Source organism: Perognathus longimembris, chromosome 13 (genome assembly GCF_023159225.1).
Source record: "Perognathus longimembris pacificus isolate PPM17 chromosome 13, ASM2315922v1, whole genome shotgun sequence".
In the NCBI taxonomy this organism is placed as follows: domain Eukaryota; kingdom Metazoa; phylum Chordata; class Mammalia; order Rodentia; family Heteromyidae; genus Perognathus; species Perognathus longimembris.
In genome coordinates, this window is record NC_063173.1 from 19,485,999 (window position 1) to 19,508,328 (window position 22,330).

The 22,330-nt window shown below is 45.0% G+C and overlaps 1 protein-coding gene across 5 annotated transcripts in view; it reads left to right on the forward strand.

The window, feature by feature from the left end:
* The window catches only part of Mical2 (microtubule associated monooxygenase, calponin and LIM domain containing 2), a 190,002-nt gene that overhangs the window by 89,539 nt on the left and 78,133 nt on the right, over nt 1-22,330 (forward strand). For 3 of the 5 annotated variants that reach the window (XM_048359414.1, XM_048359415.1, XM_048359418.1), the window contains exons 9-17: nt 918-1,175; nt 1,666-1,781; nt 2,574-2,700; nt 3,279-3,369; nt 4,666-4,813; nt 5,892-6,091; nt 6,369-6,475; nt 9,414-9,482; nt 13,573-13,722. In XM_048359414.1, coding sequence (XP_048215371.1) covers nt 918-1,175; nt 1,666-1,781; nt 2,574-2,700; nt 3,279-3,369; nt 4,666-4,813; nt 5,892-6,091; nt 6,369-6,475; nt 9,414-9,482; nt 13,573-13,722 — 1,266 coding nt within the window. Of the gene's footprint in view, nt 1-917; nt 1,176-1,665; nt 1,782-2,573; nt 2,701-3,278; nt 3,370-4,665; nt 4,814-5,891; nt 6,092-6,368; nt 6,476-9,413; nt 9,483-13,572; nt 13,723-15,385; nt 15,509-16,478; nt 16,695-16,913; nt 17,016-18,122; nt 18,249-22,330 lie in introns of all 5 variants that reach the window. The other 2 variants (XM_048359417.1, XM_048359416.1) reach the window with 1 other exon arrangement.

Consider the following 22,330-nt stretch of genomic DNA (forward strand, 5'->3'; position numbering starts at 1 on the left):
TACAAATCAGAGCTCACTTAAGTAACTTGCCCAGATTTCTAGCACTCTATTATACTTCTTGGCCCAAAGTCTGTTTGCATCTCCAGAGGACTTTCAAGTCCCCTGAACTCAGAATACTCGGTCCCAGCAGAACAGTGAGCAAAGCCAAGCTGTGAGCAGCTCCCAGCTGAGCCTGGAAAGAAAGTTTGAGAGTTATATTAAGCAAACATTTCTTTCACTAGTCTTGTTTGGCTGCCCAACGCAGCATAGCTGGACCATGTTAACTTAGCTTAATCTGTTATTAAATCACACTTACTGACTTGCTCCTTTGTCTTGTAATTGTATTGAAAGTTATCAGAAGAACCAGCCACATGACATGGGCTCCAAAACCGTTATCAAGTAGACTGTTCGTTACAACTCTCGATGTCCTCTTCTGAAATTCCTATGTGAGCTAGAGCTTTCAGAATTTGGTGCCAGAAAAAAAATTGCCTCCCTTGAGGAATTGATATGCTTCCTTCTTTTTGATAAGGAAAGCCCTGCTACATATCACATTTCCCTTTTGCCTTGGGTGCCAAAAAGCTCAAAGCCAAATTTGATGCTTGATCACAACTATGTTAACCCTCACAGCTGGCTGGTTTATTTCCTCTTTAGTCCTGTCTCTGATTTTCTATTTCTGTTTTGATTAGCCTCTTGATACAGGCTCATCCCAAGTCCCTTTGCCTAAAGTGAGTCTAAATCTGAGCCCTTAACAAAATGGGTTTGTTTGGTTTTGGATGTTTTGTTGGTGGTGGTGGTAGTGGTGGTCGTTATAGGGCTTGAATTCAGAGCTTAAGTGCCATCACTGAACTTTTGTGGTCAAGGCTAGTGCCTTACCACTTTGAACCACAGCGCCACTTCCAACAAGGATGTTTTTTACACTGTATTTTGATCTTTCTCAGGACTACATTGATACGGAGATGCTGCTATGTGCAGAGAATGTGAACCAGGAAAACTTGCTCTCCTATGCCCGGGAAGCTGCAGACTTTGCTACCAATTACCAACTGCCATCCTTAGACTTTGCAATGAATCACTATGGGCAGCCTGATGTGGCCATGTTTGACTTCACTTCCATGTATGCTTCAGAGAATGCAGCATTGGTGCGAGAGCGTCAGTCACACCAGCTGCTTGTAGCCCTCGTGGGTGACAGCTTGCTCGAGGTACCACCTACATTTGGAGCCCCTCAATCTTGATATGAGAAAGATCCGCACATTTGTTCTCTGGTTGGCAACATCTCCTGTTATATATGCCAGGGAAGAGGATGTACTCGGCCAATGGGCAGGCCTATGGCAAGGCCTCTCTAAGAACCTGCCCACCTATCTGGAGACTACAGCTTCTTCTCCTTCCTTTAGATTCCTCTGTGCTGACCTCTCTGATGAGGTCCAAAATTAAGCAACCCTGGTGTAGACATTAAGGACGGAAGGACTGGGACATTTTTCTTCATTCAATGGCCCTGAATGGCCTATCAGCACTGAGGTCTTACAGGGTATAAGTTGAATAAAGAGGGGTGTGTGACAAGGTCCAGCATTTTAGCCATGGCCTTCCCACTCAAATCTTCAAGCACAAAGACCCTTCAACTGAATGACTGTTTCTCAAAGGGAAAACATTTGATTTTTATGTAAGCATTGACCGAACAATGTTCTTTTGTAGCCATTTTGGCCCATGGGCACAGGCTGTGCTCGGGGCTTCCTGGCAGCCTTTGACACAGCATGGATGGTGAAGAGCTGGGACCAGGGCACCCCACCCCTGGAGCTGCTGGCTGAAAGGTGAGTTCTGAGAGCAAGGCTCCTATCTGGGGATGGGCTGGGTCAAAGGCTCAGGCAGGAGTTGGGGCAAGGCCAGCTGCGTCTGGAGCCTCTGTCTCACACTTACCTACCTTCTTACAATTATCCTGCTTTGATTTTGAGATCCTCAAGGAAACTCCATCATCATCCTTAGTGACATCTTTAGTGATCTCTTTTAGTGACTTTCACTCATGCCAAAAACTAGTGAACTAGGGTAGCCCTGAAGTTGGGTTTTACTACCATTGTCATCTGATCAAGACCCAATGTGGTTTATTTAAGGGAGTCTTTAAGAGCAGCACTCAGTAGTCTGCCTGAGGTGGAGTTTTGTGACTTCCCACTGCTAAGATCTGGGCTTCTTCCCAGACCCCTGCTGTTGGCCACGTGGCTATGACAGCTGGCAAACTGGGACAGTCAGGGCTGGCAGGGAGACAGCCTGTTGATGGCCTTGGGTGTGGAGGCCTGTGGTAAAGGCAGGCTACAGGAGGCAGTGTGGCTGAGTGGTGGTTCTAGTTGCACCACAGGTTACCAAGCTGCCAACCTTGTGTCCCTGCCTTCTGACTGAGGGAGACTACATCTCCCTCACCTGGACACCCCTTCCTCCCAGCCCCTTTACCCTTCCCTTCACTTTGCAGATGTCAGGGCCCTAGTGCAAAGCATTTCAGAGAAGGAGAACACAAAAACTCTTGGAACCCAGAAGAGGAAATAGAGGAGGGTGGAGAAATATCTTAAGGTAACAAGAGCTATCTATGATCTCTGGGCTCTGCCTCCCTCTAGAGAAAGTCTCTACCGGCTGTTACCTCAAACGACCCCAGAGAACATCAACAAGAACTTTGAGCAGTATACATTGGATCCAGGGACACGGTACCCAAACCTCAACTCAAACTGTGTCAGACCCCACCAGGTAAGCCCATGCCTGGGCCTGTCTCAGTCCCTGCACTAAGCAGAGGGAAGGGGAGGATGTTAAAAAATCTTGACCCATTCTTGAGATGAAGGCCAACAGTACCTCAAAAGACACTAGAGTACAATAGAGACAGCATTCTTTCTAGCCCACAAGAAGGAACTGCAATGCATATGACTTGTGTATGTATACATGCAGCTGCACTTGGCATAGGTGCAAATATTTACATGTGCTCATTTGTAATTATGCGTATTCAATGCTGATCAAACATCTCTCAAGCCATGTACCTTGTCGAATCTCCTCTCTTCCAGGCCAACTATGTCCCTGGGCCCCATTGCTTCCCCCATTGTATCAGAACCACTCAACTTCCAGCCCTTTCAATCAATAGAATAAAGTGTGGAATTTTGAAATTTTCCAATTAGGTCAGTTCCCTCTCAGTTTACCCACACTCTGGACAGTTAAGATCCATAATCTATGAGAAAAGCAGTGGGCAGCAGTAGCAAGGTGAGTTGAGCTTAGAGGCCCTGAGCCCAGGATTTGGGGAATCTGGTGGGCAGGTATGCTGTCTGTCTTATTCATAGGTGAAGCATTTGTACATCACCAAGGAGCTGGACCATTACCCTCTTGAGAGACTGGGATCAGTGAGGAGATCTGCTAGCCTTTCCAGAAGAGGTAAGCAGCCCTCTTTAGACCTTAACCAGGTTGTTGGGATGGACATTCTGGGGAGAAGGTCTGCTCAATGATTATAGTTACATAGGCTCTGCTGCCAGCCTGTCTCTACCCATTACCTTTGTGAGATGGCAGGCATCTCTCTATTCATTAGCTTTCTGGTCTGTAAAACTGTATATGTTCTTGATACATTGTATATTGCATATATGTCAACCTGACCTAGACAAGGGATAGAAAAACAGGTTGTAAGATATCATAAGAAATGTACACACTGCCCTACTATGTAACTGCACCCTCTTTGCACAACACCTTGTAAAAAAATTTATGTCCAATTAATAAAAAAACAAAAAAATAAAAAAAATTAAAAAAAATTAAAAAAAATTAAAAAAAATAATAAAAAAACAAGGAAAAGGCTACACCTACCTGTAGCAACCTTACATAGATTAGAGTTAAGACATGCCAGATGCTTACTTGTGAAATGATTTCACAACTTGTTTTGTGTTTGCTTTTTAATTTTCCTCCTCTTCTCACATGAGAATCTTGTCTACCCAACTGAATGATTTGCACCCTGTGCTTCACCCTTCTGATCTTTCTGAGCCTAGCGGAGCACTGGGTATGGGGCTTGGTGCTCAATGGCAGGAGAAGGATGGGTCAATGAGGCGCTTCCCCAGCATCCAGCCTTGCTCAGGTCTCTCTCCTGCCTGGAGACACTTCTAGATATGTCTACCTGTCTAGACCCTTTGCTATGCAAATCTAGCCTTTCTCTTCCCTTCCCTCCATATATCACACACCTCCTTCCTATAACCTGCCATTTATTATAGTAAACAACATTCAGGCTTCCACATTTTTTGTCACTACATTGGTCTATTTTCCTGAAATGCTGTCTTATGTCTGGTGAATTCCTAGGCACTGCAATATCCAGCTCCAATGCACATCCCTGGCTGCTTACTTTGGGGAGTTCCTAGAGGCAATACACTCCCCAGGACCCACTCTCCATCCACGACATGTGCAACATCATCTCCCCTAGATGGCCATTGCCAGCAGTATCTGCATTCCTAGCCTCTTCCCAGGAGTTTGGCCATGGTTGGCCCTAGGGATTCTGCTTTTGGTCCCAGAATCCTACCCTCCAGCCATACTCCTGACCTAGTCATCAGCTCTCAGGGACTACATCCATGCCTAAGCCTCTTTCCTTGTTACCAGTCCTCTGATTCCCAGCCCTGGTAGTAGTGGAAGGGGACATTCAGGTTCAGCTGCTTGAGATCCCTCCAGAGCCTCACTGCCTGGGTTTCTTCTCTGCAGAGTCAGACATCCGGCCCAACAAACTCCTAACCTGGTGCCAGCAACAGACTGAGGGCTATAAGCATGTCAACATCACCGACCTAACCACATCCTGGCGCAGCGGCCTGGCCCTGTGTGCCATCATCCACCGCTTCCGGCCAGATCTAATGTGAGTCTGGGGCCTAAGCTGAAACTTGAAAACAAGGGATACTAAGGCCAGTGCTGGGTGTAGATTCCTCACTTGTTCAAACTTTCTCTTTGCATGTTTTTTTCTGAAATTTGTTCTTTCCCTCTTGCATTGACTTCCGGGTCAGCAGTGTGTTTGGTCCATGTCCCTGATACATGAGGGTCACGCCGAGCTGGTAGTATTGCGGGTGGAGGGGGTGCGAAGAGGGTGGGAGGGCATAAGCTGCTTTCCTAATACATTAGAGTCAAAATTAACACAGCGACTAGTGATGACTGCTCAGCCTCCCACTCTGGTCACCATGCTTTGGAAATCCTCAGAGCATTCCCACCTCAAAGCACAATCCCGAGGAAATCTGAATCGGGGGACCAAATTGGGTATGTTTGATACCCAAATTGGTTAGCTGCAGGCCATTGGGAAACCTTTTAGCTACAGTCAGTTTTAGATTCTGTCTATGTGTGACTTGAGATCTATCTGTACATTGAAAACAATGACAAGGCCCTTGGGAAGATCAGATGACACTTTTTTCATGTCCAAAACATGATACATTCATATCATCACTGACAGCAACCCAGACTCACACCTGCAAGCAAATCCTTTAAAAGGGCTGATGGAAACCTATCCAACATCATCAGTTAGGACCTTTATAGAGATATTGTCATGAGAAGTGGATGGGAATCTCATCTTAATGTTGTTCATATGTTGTTAATTATTTGGAGAGAAGCCCATGTAACACACACACGCACGCATGCACACGCACACACACACACACACACACACACACACACATGTTCCTAAATATTCCCAAGAGATTTAACTCCTTTCCTGATGCTTTCAGCCCAGGCGCAATGGCATGATCATGGCCGTATCTGATTTTGTCCCTTTCTGAGCAAGAAGGGTAGGGTTACCATCTTCTGAGGTAGTAAAGAGGGACTTAGGCATAAGGAGGTAGGGTCACCAGTCACCAATATGTGGTGTAGGTCATCTTACAGTGCTTCCTATAGACAAAGTATGCGCAGCCTGTCTCACTTCTCTGTGAACTTCATCTGGTTTTCCTCTCTAGCAATTTTGACTCTTTGAATGAAGATGATGCCGTGGGAAACAACCAGTTGGCATTTGATGTGGCTGAGCATGAGTTTGGGATCCCTCCAGTAACCACAGGCAAAGAAATGGCATCAGCCCAGGAGCCCGACAAACTCAACATAGTCATGTACCTCTCTAAGTTCTATGAGCTCTTCCGGGGTACCCCGCTGAGGCCTATGGGTAAGTACATGCTGGAGGCGTTACCAGAACCCATGTTGCCACATCTGTCCTTTAGTTGGGTCTGGCTACTCTGAACAGGGGTGCCATCTCTGCTCAACTCTAGTGTCTATGAGTCTGTGTGGAAGGATCTACAGTTAGAGCCACAGCAAGCTCCCCTTAGGCATTTACAGCATTGGGGTGAGATAATTTTCCTAGCGAGACTGTGATACAGTCACATCCCTGATTATAACCTCTTGTAGGCCCAAGATCTCAATTATGCTCTGATATCCCCCAACAGATTCTTGGCGCAAAGACTACGGAGAAAATGCTGACCTTAGCTTGGCCAAATCATCCATTTCCAATCACTATCTCAACCTCACAATTCCAAGGAAGAGGACTCCACGAGTAAGTCTTAGACTGGTTTTAGTTTCTTCTCTTACTGCATGTGGATAGAGAAAGAGGAAGGAGAATTTCATACCCTTGTTCTATTTATGCTGATAATTTACACAGATGACAGAAATTGTTCATAAAACTCGCTTTAGTAATTGAGTGTTTTTGGAAGTTCTCTCAGGCCCTTAGAAGAGTGGGATGATAAGTGAAGAGGATGGCCTGGTGAATGTTTTTAAAGTAAGTCAGAAGCTGAACACCAGTTGGTTCACACCTATAATACTAGCTACTCAGGAGGCTGAGGTCTGAGGATCAAGCTTTGAAGCCAGCCCAGGTAGATACATTTGAGAGACTCTTATCTCCAATTAACCAGCAAAAAGTTAGCAATGGAGGTGTGACTCAAGTGGTAGAGCTTTAGCTTTAAACAGTGGCCTGTCTCTCTCTTTTCCAGTGACTCAGGTCTAAATTTCTCCAGAGTTAGGCTATGCCAGCTAATTAAATATAAAAGTTGTTTGTTTTAAGCCCAGATCACATTAACTCAGGAAATGTGAGAACATGGTTGTCTTATGCTAACCAAATAAATGATGAGATTGGCAGATAGTATGTCTTTTTTAAAGAGGGAAAACAATTCACTTAGTAAATTCCTTTTGGCATCTAAATTCTTTTAAAGCCTTAGGAAGTCAAGATAAGAAAATGTTCTTAGAGTGAAAGAGTTGGAAAACATAATAGGAATAGAAAATTCATTATTAGTTTATTCTCATGCTTGTCTCATGGTGAGTATCTGCTTCCTTCTGGGGCTTCCAGTTTATTGTAGAGTACAATAAGGTCAAAGGAATGGAGGTTCTGAGTTATTTTGATTTCTAAAGTAGATATACAGATAAAAAAAAAAACTAGATAAACCTTTTAGGTTTAGTTTTCTTGACCTTCTTGTTCTTAGTTGAGATGGACTGTTTCAATGATAAACCTATAAGGAAAAGTAAAGACCCTTTTTTGGGTATGTGTATTGCTAACTTTTCCATATAGACTTCATTGTAGCATTTAGGATCTGGATGGGTGGATTCTTATATTCTGTTGGAAGGACTGGGGGGGGGGGTCTTCTTACGAGCTGGTAATTGGGCCTATTTGCCCTGGATGGCTTCCATGAGTCTGCAGATAGCATAGCTGAGTAGGGTCTGTGCAGGCACTGATTATTTAAGCAATGCCTCCTTGGATTGCTGTGTGTGAAAGACAGAGGAAGATCTCTTGCTCTTTGGGGGGAAAGCCAAGTCCTATTGTAGGTGGAATCAAAAACAAAACCAGAAAAAAAAAGCACAGAAAAACCCTAAGATTATGCACAAAGCACTCTTGTTGGTAGGACATTCTGTACTTTCAACTCTCCAAACTTGGGGCTAGAGTGGCAATCACAGACTGTGGAGCTATGGGTCCAGACAGCCAGTACCTCCAAGCCCCAACATTGTTGAAAATAAGGTCATCTGTTTCTCTTGGTGTTTGCCCAAGCGTTTGGGCTAAAATTATTTCCATTCACAAAATAATGATTTATGAGAAGCTGAGGAAAATGTTGAAGGGAAGGCCCTTTGATCTGTTGTTTTATGTTGCCTGGGTCAAATTTTTTGAACAAATATCAGTGACTAAACCATGATTGATCTTTTATTTGAAAAAAGAATATGCTAGTGAACTAGCACCGTGGGGAAAGACAGAGAGGGTTGCAGGGGCTGCTGAGGCACACAGAGTTCTTGGCTATTTCAGAACAGGCAGGACTAAAAGGATCCTCCTGTAATTGGGCAAAGGAGAATGTATAGGGCTGGCTGGGCTTCATACTTGAGTTTACAGTGAGTGATAGCTTCTCTTCCTGATCCACAATGGAAGAAAGGCTGAGATATAATCAGGTCCTACTGTGAAGGACTTTGAGTGTAGGCAACTACCTGCAGAAGGGACAAATGTTCTGAGGGAGCTAGCTATTGGGAGATGGCCCCAGAAACTGGGCTGGTGGTTGAGAGTTCTAATACCAAAGGGGACAGAGAAGTCTAGGTAGACCAAGGCCATAGCAAGGATAGGCTTACCCAGCAGGATGCAAAGGAAATAGTGAATTCAGCCTCTATCCCTACTCCAGCACATGTACTCCTTAATTTCTCAAGAGAAAGCCTGGCATAGATGTTTCTTTTGGAAGCTCTTCCAGAGGTGATGCAAAGGGCTCAGGTAGAGAGTTTTTTCTGATTTGAATGTCTAGATTCAGGCAGCAGAAGAATAGAAGCTGAGGATTATCAACAGGGCATCCAAATACTGTATTATAGAATTCGGGATCCTTTGAAAGTGAAAGACTCATTAATAGTTACACTGATAGGGGGAAGCAGTGAATCGAACTGCCCTCAGCAAATTAAACTATATGCCTTCTTTAGTCCTCAAGCCTCACTAAACACCTCCTGTTTGAAGCTAATGAGATGTCATGGTAATTTGCCACCAGTTCCTTGGACAGCTCATTTGAGTCCTAATAATGATCCCATCTAGTGGAACCAGTGTTGCCTTTTTAGGAGAGGCTCCCTAGAGTAGAGAGACCCTATGTGGTCTCCACTGAGGGCATCAGCAGACCTGGCTGAGAACCCAAAGTCATATTAAATTAGTGACAATCCCTGACCTGCCTGTGTCGGAGATTCTGTCAGCTTTGGGATGTTTCATTATGATCCTTTGGGGTATAATTCCCAGGCCTTCGGAGCAAACCTCTGATTTCCCAGATAGATAAAGACTTCCTTCATTGTACCTACACATAATTCTGTCATAGCTTCTATCAAAGTGCAGGGTAATTTATTGCCATGTCATCCATTAGGCTGGCAGCTATTTACAGGCAAGGCTGAATCGCTGTGCACTTGTAGTTCAGTGCCAGCCCCGTAGTCTCTAAAATGTTCATGGGAATGAAGCCTTTGTTGGCCGTCAGCTGACTGTGATTTCTTGGCAATTGTAGGTAGATGTCCAAACCGAAGAGAACGACATGAACAAACGAAGACGGAGAGGCCTCAGCAATCTGGAGGAGGTTTGTGTGCACAGGATCAGATTACACAAAGGCTCCTTTCCTGACAACCATTGGCTCCAGACCTCCCTGAGCAGGACAGTGCTCTGTTCCCCACCCCCATCCCCTCACTGTTTTGTTTTGTTTTGTTTTCTTTTTCTTTCATGAATCACTGGGTTCCAGGCTTGGCTGAGTAGAGATAGGTTCTGATCCTTGCTTCAGTACTTACTGGCTATGTAACTTTGAGAAATGATCTCCCAGGGAGTGGGTCTTCTCTGTAAGTGTGATGGTACATTTCATATGGATGAAAATTTTCAGGGTTTTTAAAAATTAATAGGATGATATAGAATCTAAGCATGATGGATCTTACCTGTAATCTCAGCATTCAGGCCGTACAAAAGATGGGGGTGGAGAGAATCTCAACTTCAAGGCCAGCTATGATATATAGTGAAACTTTGTCTCAAAAGAAGAGAGAGACAGAGAAAGAAAAAAAAGATATATACAAAATCACAAATATGGTGTATGATATCTAAGACATGTCCATCAATATTGAGTCATCATTAATAATAAGCAGGTTTTCTTCTGTTTATAGTCAGATGAGTTGATACCCACATATGCCACCTTCTGGTAAAGCAAGAAAATTACAGGCAACTTTGGCAAAGAAAAAAAAAAAAAGCTCTGATCCTCTTATATGCTTCTGAAAAATTGCTCAGCAGAGGAAGGGGAACATTGTCTGCTTCTCCAAGCGGCAATTTAACTAGATGAGAGATATATACTTGGTTTTAAAAAATAAAATTCCGGTTCCACTAGTGCAAGAGTATATATGCCAATGAGGTTTAAAATGTGCCCGCTTAGCTAGCCTATTAGCTGATACCTAAAGATGACTTAGACTGATGTGCATCATGCCTGACTCACAGGAATCAGAGGAGACTTCTGTTTCATGGTTGAGAAGGAAAGAAGCCTCAAGTTCAGTTCACATCTAAAAACATAAACATATATATCCTATCCACTGAAGTCCACATCATTCTCATGTGGAGATTCTGCAGAGTTTTGTTTTTTTTTGTTTTTGTTTTTTTTTTTTAGCAATCTTTGTAAGAATTATAGCTTCCCTATTCTTGGCTACGATGTAGCCAGAGAATAAGGAGATAACCCAGATGAGGAGCAGAATTGTTTCCAGGGCTGAGACACATCTCTTTTGGCTCACTCCTACCTGTTCCCTAAAGCCTCAGACTCAAGTTGTCTTAGGAGGGAGATCTTTTCCTCCTTCTCACCGTTGGCTTCTTGAGGGGTGTTTGTTCTGTTATTAGCAGCCCAGGAGCTGGAGTAGGAAGAAATTCATCTTGCATCTGTCCCTTCTGTGATGTCTCTGGCTTGTTTTCAGGGACAGCTGTCTTGATTAAAGGCAGCTTTCACAAGAAGATAATTCTTTTTAGATTCTACTCAAAAGCGTGGTCCAAAATCCAGTAGCATTAGCATCACTAGGGAATTTGCTAGAAATGCAAACTGTGAGGCCCACTCCAGACGTGCTGAAATCAAATTTGTTTTTACCACTGGATCCCAGGTCATTCACAAGCCACTGATATCTTAGAACACCAGCCTCTGTGGCTCACTGTTGGCTGACTTTGGTCTTGTACAAACAGCCTGTGTCAGTGTGCATGGTCACACTTCCTGCTTTGAAACAGGGAGTTGCTCTTTGCTTTGTGTTTGCCCAAAACTTCATATGGTGATAACACACAGTTTCCCATGGAACTGCTCCTCTTAGGGAGCATATTTAGATACAATTGGTCCTGGCTTGACGCTTCCCATGGACTTCTCCTATGTTAACGCATCTTGGTTAATTTAAGAATGCTATTCCCATGGAGAAGATTCCTTTGTTTCTTTGTTTTGTTTTGCTTTGTTTGCCAGTCCTGGGGCTTGAACTCAGGACCTGAGCACTGTCCCTGGCTTCTTTTTGCTCAAGGCTAGCACTCTACCACTTGAGCCACAGTGCCACTTCCAGTTTTTCTACAAGGCAAGCACTCTTGCCACTAGGCCATATTCCCAGCCCCCAGCTTTTTCTATATATGTGGTGCTGAGGAATCAATCCCAGGGCTTCATATATCTGAGGCAAGCACTTTACCACGAGGCCATATTTCCAACCCTGGGATTCCTTTCTTTCTTCCTTTTTCCTTCCTTCTTTCCTTCCTTCCTTCTTTTCTTTCCTTGATCTGAGAAACCCATGGCCTTGCACATACTCTGTCCGTGAGCTAAACCCCTAGTCCTCGTTTCTGTTTTGTTTTGGGGAAAGCTGTCTGTCCACCTGGCACTGCATAGCTCTTTATGTTCTGGGGTGTGTAAGAAGAGAACTAGAGGAAGGGGGAAGGGACATGCTTGTGAAACATGGAAGTTTTTCCAATTTTTGTGATTAGCAAGCAAGCTAGAGCAATTTTACCAGGGACTCCATTTTATAATCAAAGCCTACACTATCGCTAAGTCATGTTACCATCATGTACCCCAATAGGATGGAATGAGAAGGGCATTCATCTCTATGCTATCTTTCCACAGTGGAAACCACAGCCCTAAGCTAATCATGAGAAAACATCAGAGCAGCCCAAGTTGAGGAATTTTGTAGAAAACTCCTCACACATTGGAAAAGACCAGGGAGACAAGATGACTAAGTGCAGCGTGGGATCATGTACTCAAGTCTTAAACAGGAAAAAAAGACATTATTGGGAAAACTGATGCAATCCAAATAAAGTCTGTGGTTTGCGTAACAATATCATGTCAACCTTTTGGTAATAGTAGTCGTGGTGATTCCAGATATTATATGAAGGGTACCCAGGAACAAGCTGTACCATCTTTGCAACTTTTGTTGCAAAGGTGTCTGCTCATGCCTATAATACTAGCTACTCAGAAGGTTGAGATCTAAGCCTGTGAGTCTCCATGAGTCTCTTACCTCCAAATAATCACCAAAAAGACAGAAGTAGAGCTGGGGCTCCATTGCTGGAGCCCCCGACTTGAACAAAAAAAGCTAAGGGAGAGAATAAGGCTCTGAATTTAAGCCCCAGTACAGGCACACACAAACATATTTCTAAACTAACATTTGTTAAAAGACAGCAGACATTGAGCAGCTGAATTTGGGAAGAAGGTACAGAGAAGAGAAATAGGGAGCACAGAGCTTGTGCCTGAGTGACATCTCCCCTTTTTCTTCCTCCGTCCCTCTATACAGCTTTTCTCAGCCACATGATATATTTTGAAAATGACACAACATTCCTTTTTTTAACCAGTCCTGGGGCTTGAACTCAGGGCCTGGGCACTGTCTATTATCTTCTTTTGTTCAAGGCTAGTACTTTACCACTTGAGCCACAGCGCCACTTCCGGCTTTTTCTGTTTATGTGGTACTGAGGAATCAAACCAGGGATTCGTGCATGCTAGGCAAGCACTCTACCCTCTACCACTAAGCCACATTCCCAGCCCCTACAACACTTCCTTTTTTTTTTTTTTTTTTTTTTGGCCAGGGCTTGAACTCAGAACCTAGGCACTGTCCCTGAACTCTTTTTACTCAAGGGTAGCACTCTATCACTGGCGCCACAGCTCCACATCTGCCTTTTTCTGTAACTAATTGGAAATGACTCTCACAGACTTTCCTGCCCCAGCTGGCTTTGGACCATATCTTCAGATCTCAGCCTCCCAAGTAGCTAGGATTATGGGCTTGAGCCACTGATACTTGGCTTCTTTGTTATTCTTATATATTATTGTTTTTACTCTTTATATAATATAAAATTATTCTTATTCTTTATATAATAATCACTTAAAGTGGGTTGTTCCTCCTCATTTATAGATGAAGAAACTTAAGAAAGGTAAATTGCCGAGGTTACACAGGGCTGAGAATGGAAAGTGAGGATTCAAAGCCTGTCTGGCTCCTGAGCCTGGCTGTGCCCATCCCTTAAAGAGCCACATCTGTCCTGTGAATATTGTCTCTACTGGGTGACCCTGATGAGTCTGCCCTTATCTTCCTCAGTCCCTGGAAGCTGTTTTGCTTTGAGAAACCAGTTCCATGTTCTAAGGTCCCATTCCCCTCCCTGTTACCTGGTTCCAGGAGCTGACTTCCAATGTACTATTTTGACCTCTACAGGTATCAACATTCTCCAGTCGCAGTTTGGATGCCAATCAAGAGTGTGGCAGCAGGAAGGAAGGTAGAAATCAGAACAAAGTCAGGTCCATGGCAAATCAGCTGCTGGCCAAGTTTGAGGAGAACAGTAAGAGCACCTTAATCCTGAAGCAGGTAAGTCATTCCAGATGCTCCCTCACCTGCCCTTCTAGTGACCAGATCCTGCTGGCAAGTGAGCAGAAATGCTCGAGCTAGAGATGGCTCTGAGAAAATGCCAGCCCAGGGCTGGTGAAATGACTTGAGTGTCTTGGTCAGAAGGTAGCAGGCTTTTCCATGCAGCCACAAAGTACCTGTTTTACACTTCGGAGTCCATGCTAACATCCATGAGGTATTGACTCTGCTCTCCCTTTGCTGCATGAAAACCACTGCAGAAGATGCCTAAACAAATGAGAGCTGGGCGCTGGTGGCTCATGCCTATAATCCTAGCTACTTAGGAGGCTGAGATCTGAGAGTATTATGGTTCGAAGCTAACCCGAGTAGAAAAGTCCATGAGACTCTTATCTCTTATAAACGACTTTAAAAAACCAAAAGTGGTGCCGTGGCTCAGGTGGTATAGCACTAGTCTGGAGCACAAAGAAGCTCAAGAATGGCACCGAGGCCCTGAGTTCAAGCCCCTAGAACCAGAAAAACAACAAATGAGAGCACCCATGTTGCAATAAAACTTTATTTACCAAAAAAATGGCAAGATGAGGTTTATAGGTTGTAGTTTTCAGATGTCCTGCAATAAATATATCTGTTTTCTAATTTGGTTTTGCTTAACCATGATTTGATTTACAGCCAATTTTGAGGTTGAGGGTAGACCTTTGAAGGTACTTAGATCCTGGCTGAATGGGAAAGTACTATCCAAATCCATTGTGTGAAAATTCATTCAATCCAGATAAGGCTGGCTCCGAGATGTGCAGGGATTTGAGCAACCTCCTGGGTATTTCCTATCACTCTTCCACCCCTAGGCCCCAGGCAGCCTGACAGGTACTGTGTCAAACCAGGGTCAGCTGAGGCCGAACACAGGCTCAATACTGTGTTCAGGCAACAATTCTTCCTCTATATCTGGCTTGTAGTCTGTGTTCCTGGTTCAGTTTGCTTCCCCGAATTTCCCTAGGATGTGCTATGTGTCATCAACGCTTGGGAACAGGGATTCAACTTGGCCATGGAAGATATCTGACCCATGACAGAATTAGGCTCCTTGTGGGAGAGCAGCCATCTGCCTTGCTTAGTTTGGAGGTGATCAGAGATGGCTTCTTGATGAGCCTCATGTTCCTCCTGGACTAACTTTCCCCAGGAAGTGATTTTGTTTGAAAGGAACATTTTCCTAAGACTGGTAATCCTAATCCCCTAAAATGTTCTCAATTGCTTCTTCTGAAGAGTTGGCCTTCTCCAGGCCCCATGTTGGTGAGGGCTGTATTCTAGCAGATGGACTAGAACACTCCTGCCTTCAAGTGGTTTGGAAGCGCTCCTTCCAGCAGGACTCCCGGAATGTCCTGGCATGGGCTGGCTCTGCCAGCTCTGGCCCTGTGTCTGAGCCAAAAGCAAGGCCTGTGGGATTCACACATTGTCCAAGAGGAAGAGACTCCAGGACTTGTTGTTCACATGGACAGAGAGCCAGGGCTCAGGTTTCCTAGCTGGGTCTGGCTTGCCAGAGCTCAGTCAGCCTTCCCTCTGCTCCTTCTGCATCTCAGTGTTCCTCTTCTTCTCCTTCCATGTATCTCTTTTTAACTCACCTTTTCCTTCCTGTCTCCTGAGGCTGCTTTTTTTTTTTTTGAACTTGCCATTCTCCCAGGAACACCGTAACTCAGGAATAGGTAAGCCTGCCCTGTGCTCTTCCTCCAGTCCTCCTGTTGCCTCTCGCTGCCCCAAGCCTGAGGAGCCCACTTCCAGCCCACCACCTCCTCTAAAAAGGCAGGTAGGGCTCCTTCCTGTGCATGTTGTTTTGGTGAAGCCAGAGGGGATGCTGAGCTTAGGGGTGGGGTCATAGGGGTGGGGTCAGTGGTACTCCCCAATTCTCCATAGAAGGCAGATTGTAGAGTTTCTGGGCAAGCAGATACCATATGAGTTGACCACCATGACTGGTAAGAATAGTCATTTTTGCAGTGCTTAAAATACATGCCAATGATCCCTCAGGGGGTCCTGTCAGGGATATCAACCACCCAACTCTTGGTGCTACTGATAGGGAGAAAACATGTATGATGCCCATTGATTTAGATGATGCCTTGTGATACTGAGCTTTATGTGAAGACTGAACACTTGAATATCTGATTTCCAAATCAATGAAAAAGCAGTACTGGGATAGCCCATCCCAGCCACAAGGTGCACCCACAGACTGGCTCAGGCCTTCCCACGTGCTCAAATAGCTTTCATGGAAGAACTGTGGGTTTATTCCAGTTCTCATCTCTGGGTTGGGAATTCAAATACAATGAGAAGAGTCTGACCAGTGTTAGGAATTTTGTGTTAGTTTGAAGTAGTGGAGATGACAGTTGTGTAGTTTGTGTGCACACGAATTACCTGGGGAGGTTTTATTTTGTAAAACATCAGTGTCTCATGTGCCCTCAGATCAATCAGCCCAGCATGTTTAGAGGTTGAGTCCAGGGGTTTTCTGAAAGTATCCTCAGATGAACTCAGCATGCAGCTAGGATGGGAACCAGGGATATAGATGTTTGGGTTGGGTTCTGGGGAGAGGCACAGGATGGTATAGGGGTAATTGGGTGCCAGGTGATTCTAACGCCAGGGAAGAAGGGCAGCACAGGAAGCTGGTGTGCTGTCTTTTGGGGGTGACACCTTCTGTGTCTTCTGCCTCTATAATGCAGAAGTCCTGGTAGGGAGGTGATTTCTGGAAGGTACATAGGAGAGAAGTTTGATTTTTCCCTGTCTCCCAGTTCCCCTCTGTTGTGACGGGACAAGTGCTCAGAGAACTCAATCAAATGCCCACTGGCAGTGAACGGATGAACAGGCCCTGGAGAGCCAGGGCCAAGTCTGACCTGCAACTGGGTGGGCCAGAAAACCTCCCTGCCCTGCCTCCCACCTGTCAGAGGGCACTGGCCCTTTCTGGAGTGCTTCAACGGCTGCAACAGGTGGAAGAAAAGATTCTCCAGGTGAAAGACCACCCTGACCTGCCCATGCCCATGTCTAGATGGCTTCCTGTCCTTCATCTCCCTCTTCTACCTATGACAGGTCCCTTCTCCTCCTGTTCCTTCCCTGTCTCCTGTCTGCTGTGTGGTGAGATGAGCCCCAGACTGCGGCTCTCTTAGAAGTGACCTCACTGTCTCTGTCACTATCTCTCTCTTCTTTCTCCCTTCTTTCTTTGACTACAGAAGAGGGCTCAGAACTTGGCCAACAGGGAGTTTCACAAAAAGAACATTAAGGAGAAAGCAGCTCACCTGGCCTCCATGTTTGGACATGGGGATATCCCACAGGTAAACTCAGAGTCTTCAGAATTCCCAGGAACACAAGTCCTGGGCATCCAGGAATAAGAATTTAGGTATGGTTTCCTCCTTCTATGGCATGAGGAATTGTTGTTTTTTTCAAGCCACTAAAAAGTTAGAGGTGTCATCTAGAAAGATCCAAATGCAAAGATTCAAAATAAGTTGTCCCATGAAAAACCAAGGTAGGAAAGTGAGCCCATGTCAAAGGGGACTGACAGAAAGCCATACTGTTAGATGCTAGTTTCTAAGACTCTAAGTTTCTAAGGACCAATACAAAGTGGCTGAGAGTTCCGTTGCAAGATTCATAGTGCTTTTAAGACCATGCTTATGCAGACCAGAGGGGCACTAAATAGTGAAGTCCAAAGCATGCCATACTTGGGCTTGGTTCCTCAAGGGACAACCTCAAACCAAGAAGGAAACCCTTGTCTTACCATAGAAAGTGCAGCCTTCTCCAAACCAGCTACTCATTTAGAAATGAGGAGAATAGAAGAGTGTCGGGGAACTGGAAGAGTGAGAATGAGGCCTGACAGGTGGGTGCCTGTGTCAAGTCCTCTCCTTGCAGCAAGCCTGTCTCTAGGACACAACTCCTCTGAAGCTTTCACTTAGCTTCCTCCAGACCCATGTCTTCCACTATTGGTGGAATCATGGACATGGGGGAATGTGCTACATTTAGTTCATGTTTAGGGTTCCAGCAGTTTCTAGGAGGTCAGTACAGCTGTCTGCCCACAAATGCAGAGGTCCCTGCTATAGCCTTCTGCCCAAGGTTTCCCACACATACCCAAGCTTGCAGCTGCTGCTCCATACCAAGCTCCAGGCTGAGGACTTCAGTAATTAGCACTGGCATCTGGAGCAGGTGTAGGCAGGAGCAAAATGGATCTATTTTGGTGTGACAAGGGAGCAGGAACTGTTGTAACAGAATGCAGTGTAACCAGGAGCCACATAATTCTGTTTGGCCTCACAGACAGGCTTCTGTTTTGACGTGAACCACAGGCCTCCATGTCTTCTCCCCTATAAGGTGTAGGGTTTGCATTGTGAGGCAGATATTCCTGTGTCTGCCCACGGAATAATCTCTGTTTCCTCTCTCTGTGTTCTGTGCAGAATAAACTACTCTCTAAAGGCCTGTCTCACACTCCTCCTCCATCTTCTCCTTCTTGCCTTCCATCTCCTGATCCAGCTGCCACTTCTTCTCCATCAACTGTTGAGTCTGCTTCTCCTGCCAGAAAGGTAGTCGCCTTGAGTCATTGCTGCCCCTCCTCATATATGCCCTGTGATGTTCTCATGTTCTGCTTGGCTTGCACCAGCCAACATCTGGAGCCTGACTTCACTGGGATGAAAGTTTATAAGTTGTTTTACAACAGCCCTGGATTCCAAATTGTTTTCACATAGTTTGTGTGAAAACAGCATATTTTCATAGAAATAAGTTATTTTGTTACTATATGGAACTGATAATATTTGGCTTGTTTGACCTAACAAAATAACAATGTCACATGATCCTAATACAATACTGTTTATAAATGCTTTATAAGGAATAAAGGCAAGGTTGTAGGAGAAAAGAAAAGACTGAGAAGGACTCACAGAAGGGATGATATAAGAGCCAAGCGTGGAGGATTTTGCTAGAGAAAAGTGTAGGTCCAGCATGTTTTCTATATGCCAAAGCAGGCATGTAGGTATGACTGGCATGAAGTAGAAAGAGAATCAGCTAATGTGACCCTAACTAGAAACGGTATTTGTGGTGTGTGGACAGTGAGGTCAAAATAAACACTGCTTAGATATTGGAGAATTTTATCTAGTAGGGGGCAGTAGTAGCAATCTAATAGTGGTGCAAAGATTGCCTTGAGGTAAGATGGGCCCAGGAGCTAACTTTGGTTAGGTGGGTTAGGAAATGTCCCAAGAACAAGTACATGGGCACTTTTTTTACATCAGAGGTGGATAAGGCCCCAGCCAGATGCTGTTTCTCTGAATACCACCGTCTGACTGACTTTCCCCGAGGCTCAGCATTCAATGCTGACAGTCCAGTTGAAAGTACTGTTCTGTCAGAAATACTGTTTTTTTGCTTCTGTGCTGTTAGAGCGATTGCATTTGTGAAGCATTGCAAGTAGCTTCTTGGTATGTAGCTAAGAATCCTCTGTGGGGAGAAGGGTAGAGTCCCCAAGAAAGTAGGAAGGAATCTTACTACCACCACCCTCCTTCATGCCCAAGATCCCCAACATGGATGTGAAGCACCCTAAGAGAGCAGTAGAGGGGATGTGGAAGAACACAAACACTTATTCAATACCACTATAAACAGCCATGATAGAGATGCCACGATATTCAGAATCCTGTTCCTTGTCAGCCATTGGTCAGCTGTTCAGCTTTAATGGATGCCACCCCCCCCACCCCTGCCCTGTGGAAGAGTGGTACCTGACTCACATTGTAGTGAGTGATGAGTGGAGAAAGGCATTTTGTCATCCATCACCAAGGGCTCAGGACAGCCTTTTTGTCTGGGTAGGAAGAGGAGCCCTACTTCCTGCTGTGAGGAAACATGATTGCACCTTGATGGGGGCACCTGGGCACAGACCGAGCAATGGCTTATGCTCCCTGCCTGCTTCTCCCTGCTCAGCCCCTCTCCAGCTTCAGAGATTTGGGGCCCTCAGAGCAGAGCCTGCCCAGACCTTTCTTAAGTGATTTCTTCCACCCCATGAAGGGTCAGCTCGGTCACTGCCACCTCACAGGGCAGAGCTGGGGCAAAGAAGACCATCACCCCTAAACCAGGATCACTCATTAAACCAGTGAGTGGACATTCATTCAGGAGGTATTAAATGATCATTCATTTTGGGTAGTTGGTCTCTTGGGATCATTAATGAGAGTTCAATGTCTACCTAATGAGGATTCTAGTTTAGTAGAAGGAAGTAAACAACCAATAATAGTAGTCTATATCTATAAATCATATACTAATACATTAAAAGATGAGACAATGATTCCTTATGGAAGACGGAGAGCTGGTGGAGAGACCTGGAGTTCCCAGGAAGAAAAACAGTTTAACCTAGAGTGAGCAGGAGGGACTCGTGTGAATGTGAGAAGTGAGCAGAGGCAGGGCATAGGTAGAAAAGCTAAGGCTAAGGAGGTATTCGGGAGCCCATGGGTTCTAACTCCCAATCCCATGATCTCTCTGCACCATAAGGGCCACAGATGAATGAGGTCCTTGCCAGAGGGGACCTGCCCAGGAGCTCTGGGCATGTGAAGCCCCCACATTCCTACTTAGGAATGGGGCTAACTTTGGGATAGCCGAGCCCTGGTCTTCTGACCCCACTTCTTCAGCTTTGTACCTGTTTTCCCCCAGGTTATAATAGAATAACTGCCTCCATCTTCCATGCCAGTCTTGGTCATTAATGATAATACAATTAGGCTGCTTTCACCGCTTCCAAGTTATTCATTGCAGGCTGTGCCTTTCAAGTGTGGCTGTTGGTCATGGAGTTCTTAGAAAGGAATACCTGGGCACGCATGAAGCAAGTCTTTGGATCTCTGTGTCTTAGTTTCCCTTCTTATCTGATGTTCTGCCTTAAAGTTCATAGTAGTCCTTTGTTTTGTCCTGAACAATTACAGGGAACTTGAAGATCTCTGTTTTAGGGCCCAAACCCTTGCCAAAGCCTTTCAAGTCCACATTCAATTACATGTCTTTAGTGCCATTTTTCTCTTCAGTTCCATCAAACCAGCCTCCCCCAGTTGTATCTACACCCTCTCTTTGAGAAGAAATGCTATATTGATTTGCTGAGCAGTTGCACAACTGGGCAAGGAGCTGTTTCATCAAGCTGGAAGCTGTATGTTAGTCCTCAAGAGTCAGAACAGTAATGAGCATTGGGAAAGGAGCTTCCTCTACTCCTGAGAGTATTTGTTTTAAAACCAGATTTGCAGGTTTGCTCTGAAGATTTGCATATTAGGAAGAAATGGAATCCCTAGGTAAGCTGGGGATAGGCAACCTTGCTGTGTTACATCTGGTACAAGGATAGATCTCAAGATAGCCCCTTGCCTCATAATCACACCTCTGCTGCAAAGATAGACCTAGGCAGCTTTTGGAGGCCTATACCCCAGCCTGGGAGGGGTTGTATTTGAAAATCCCTGGTATGTGTCAGGGAGACAAATATGAGCTGGAATCTGACTTCAGTTCAATGCATCAGTTATTCATTGATGGCTCTGAACAAGGCAGTGGGCTCTCTGAGCCTTAGTTTCCTAGCCAATAAACTGGAGATGCTGTCAACTATGCCTGAAAGTGATTGAAATGTTGCAATGATCCACCATATGCAAAATGGCTAAAGTATTGAGTAAGTATTCTCTTTCCCAGTGGGGGAGAAAAACTTTCAGAAGAAAGCTCATTTTTCTAAAAGGCATGTCTCTGAATAAATAGATGTCACCTTCAGGTTTCCATTTCCATTCTAGACACTTAAGAATAGTGAGTTAGAGCCTCCTTGAGCCTCACCTGTAAATGGGAGTTTTGAGACCCATGGGGCAGGACTGTGTGGGCTAAGGTGTATATATAATCATCTGCATGGCGCCTGGTGCCTGGGAGAAGGGTGGAAAGACATTGGTCGCAACCCCAAAGGCTTGTCTGAATTTGTACTGTAAGCAAGTGATTTCCAGATAATCTTCAATAAGAGGATTTTAGTTTCTTGCCTTTCCTTGCCTTGGGCAAATAGCTTAGAAATCACCTGTCCTTTGATGATATTTTCTTAAAAGACTCCTCAGTGTGGATATGTTTGCCCAGTAGGCCCAGAAGACCTCCTCTGGCCCTGCCCATTGAATTCTCCCCCTCCAATAAGCCTTTAGTTCTGAGGCCCTGGAAGCTGGACTCTCACTCCTGCTTGACCTGCATGCATTTGCCTGATATGCAGCAGGCCACATGACCACAAGTGCTTCAACTCTGCAGAATGATGCAATCTGGACACCTGGAACTCTGGCTGAGTTTCAGACCCAGAGAGACATTCTACTGCTTGGAAGCAAAGAGCCCAAGAACCTACTTCTGTGCACAGCATTTTACCTGTGTCATGGGTATAGAAATGACTAAGGCAGGACCACTAAACAGCAAAGGGTCCAGACTGGAAGAAGAAACTGGTCAATTCAGTGCTATGTGAAGAATGCTCCAACATCTAGGCAAGGAAACCATATAATTGCCTGAAGAATACCTCTTGCTAAAGAGATAGCCATCTCTGGCTAAATGCCTCTGGCATTGGTGCATGGTTACAATAATTGTGTGGCCACATTTGAACCACAACTAGCTGGGGCTGAGAAGACAGCAGACTCATCCTGAGTAAGCTCTATTCTACTCATGCAGA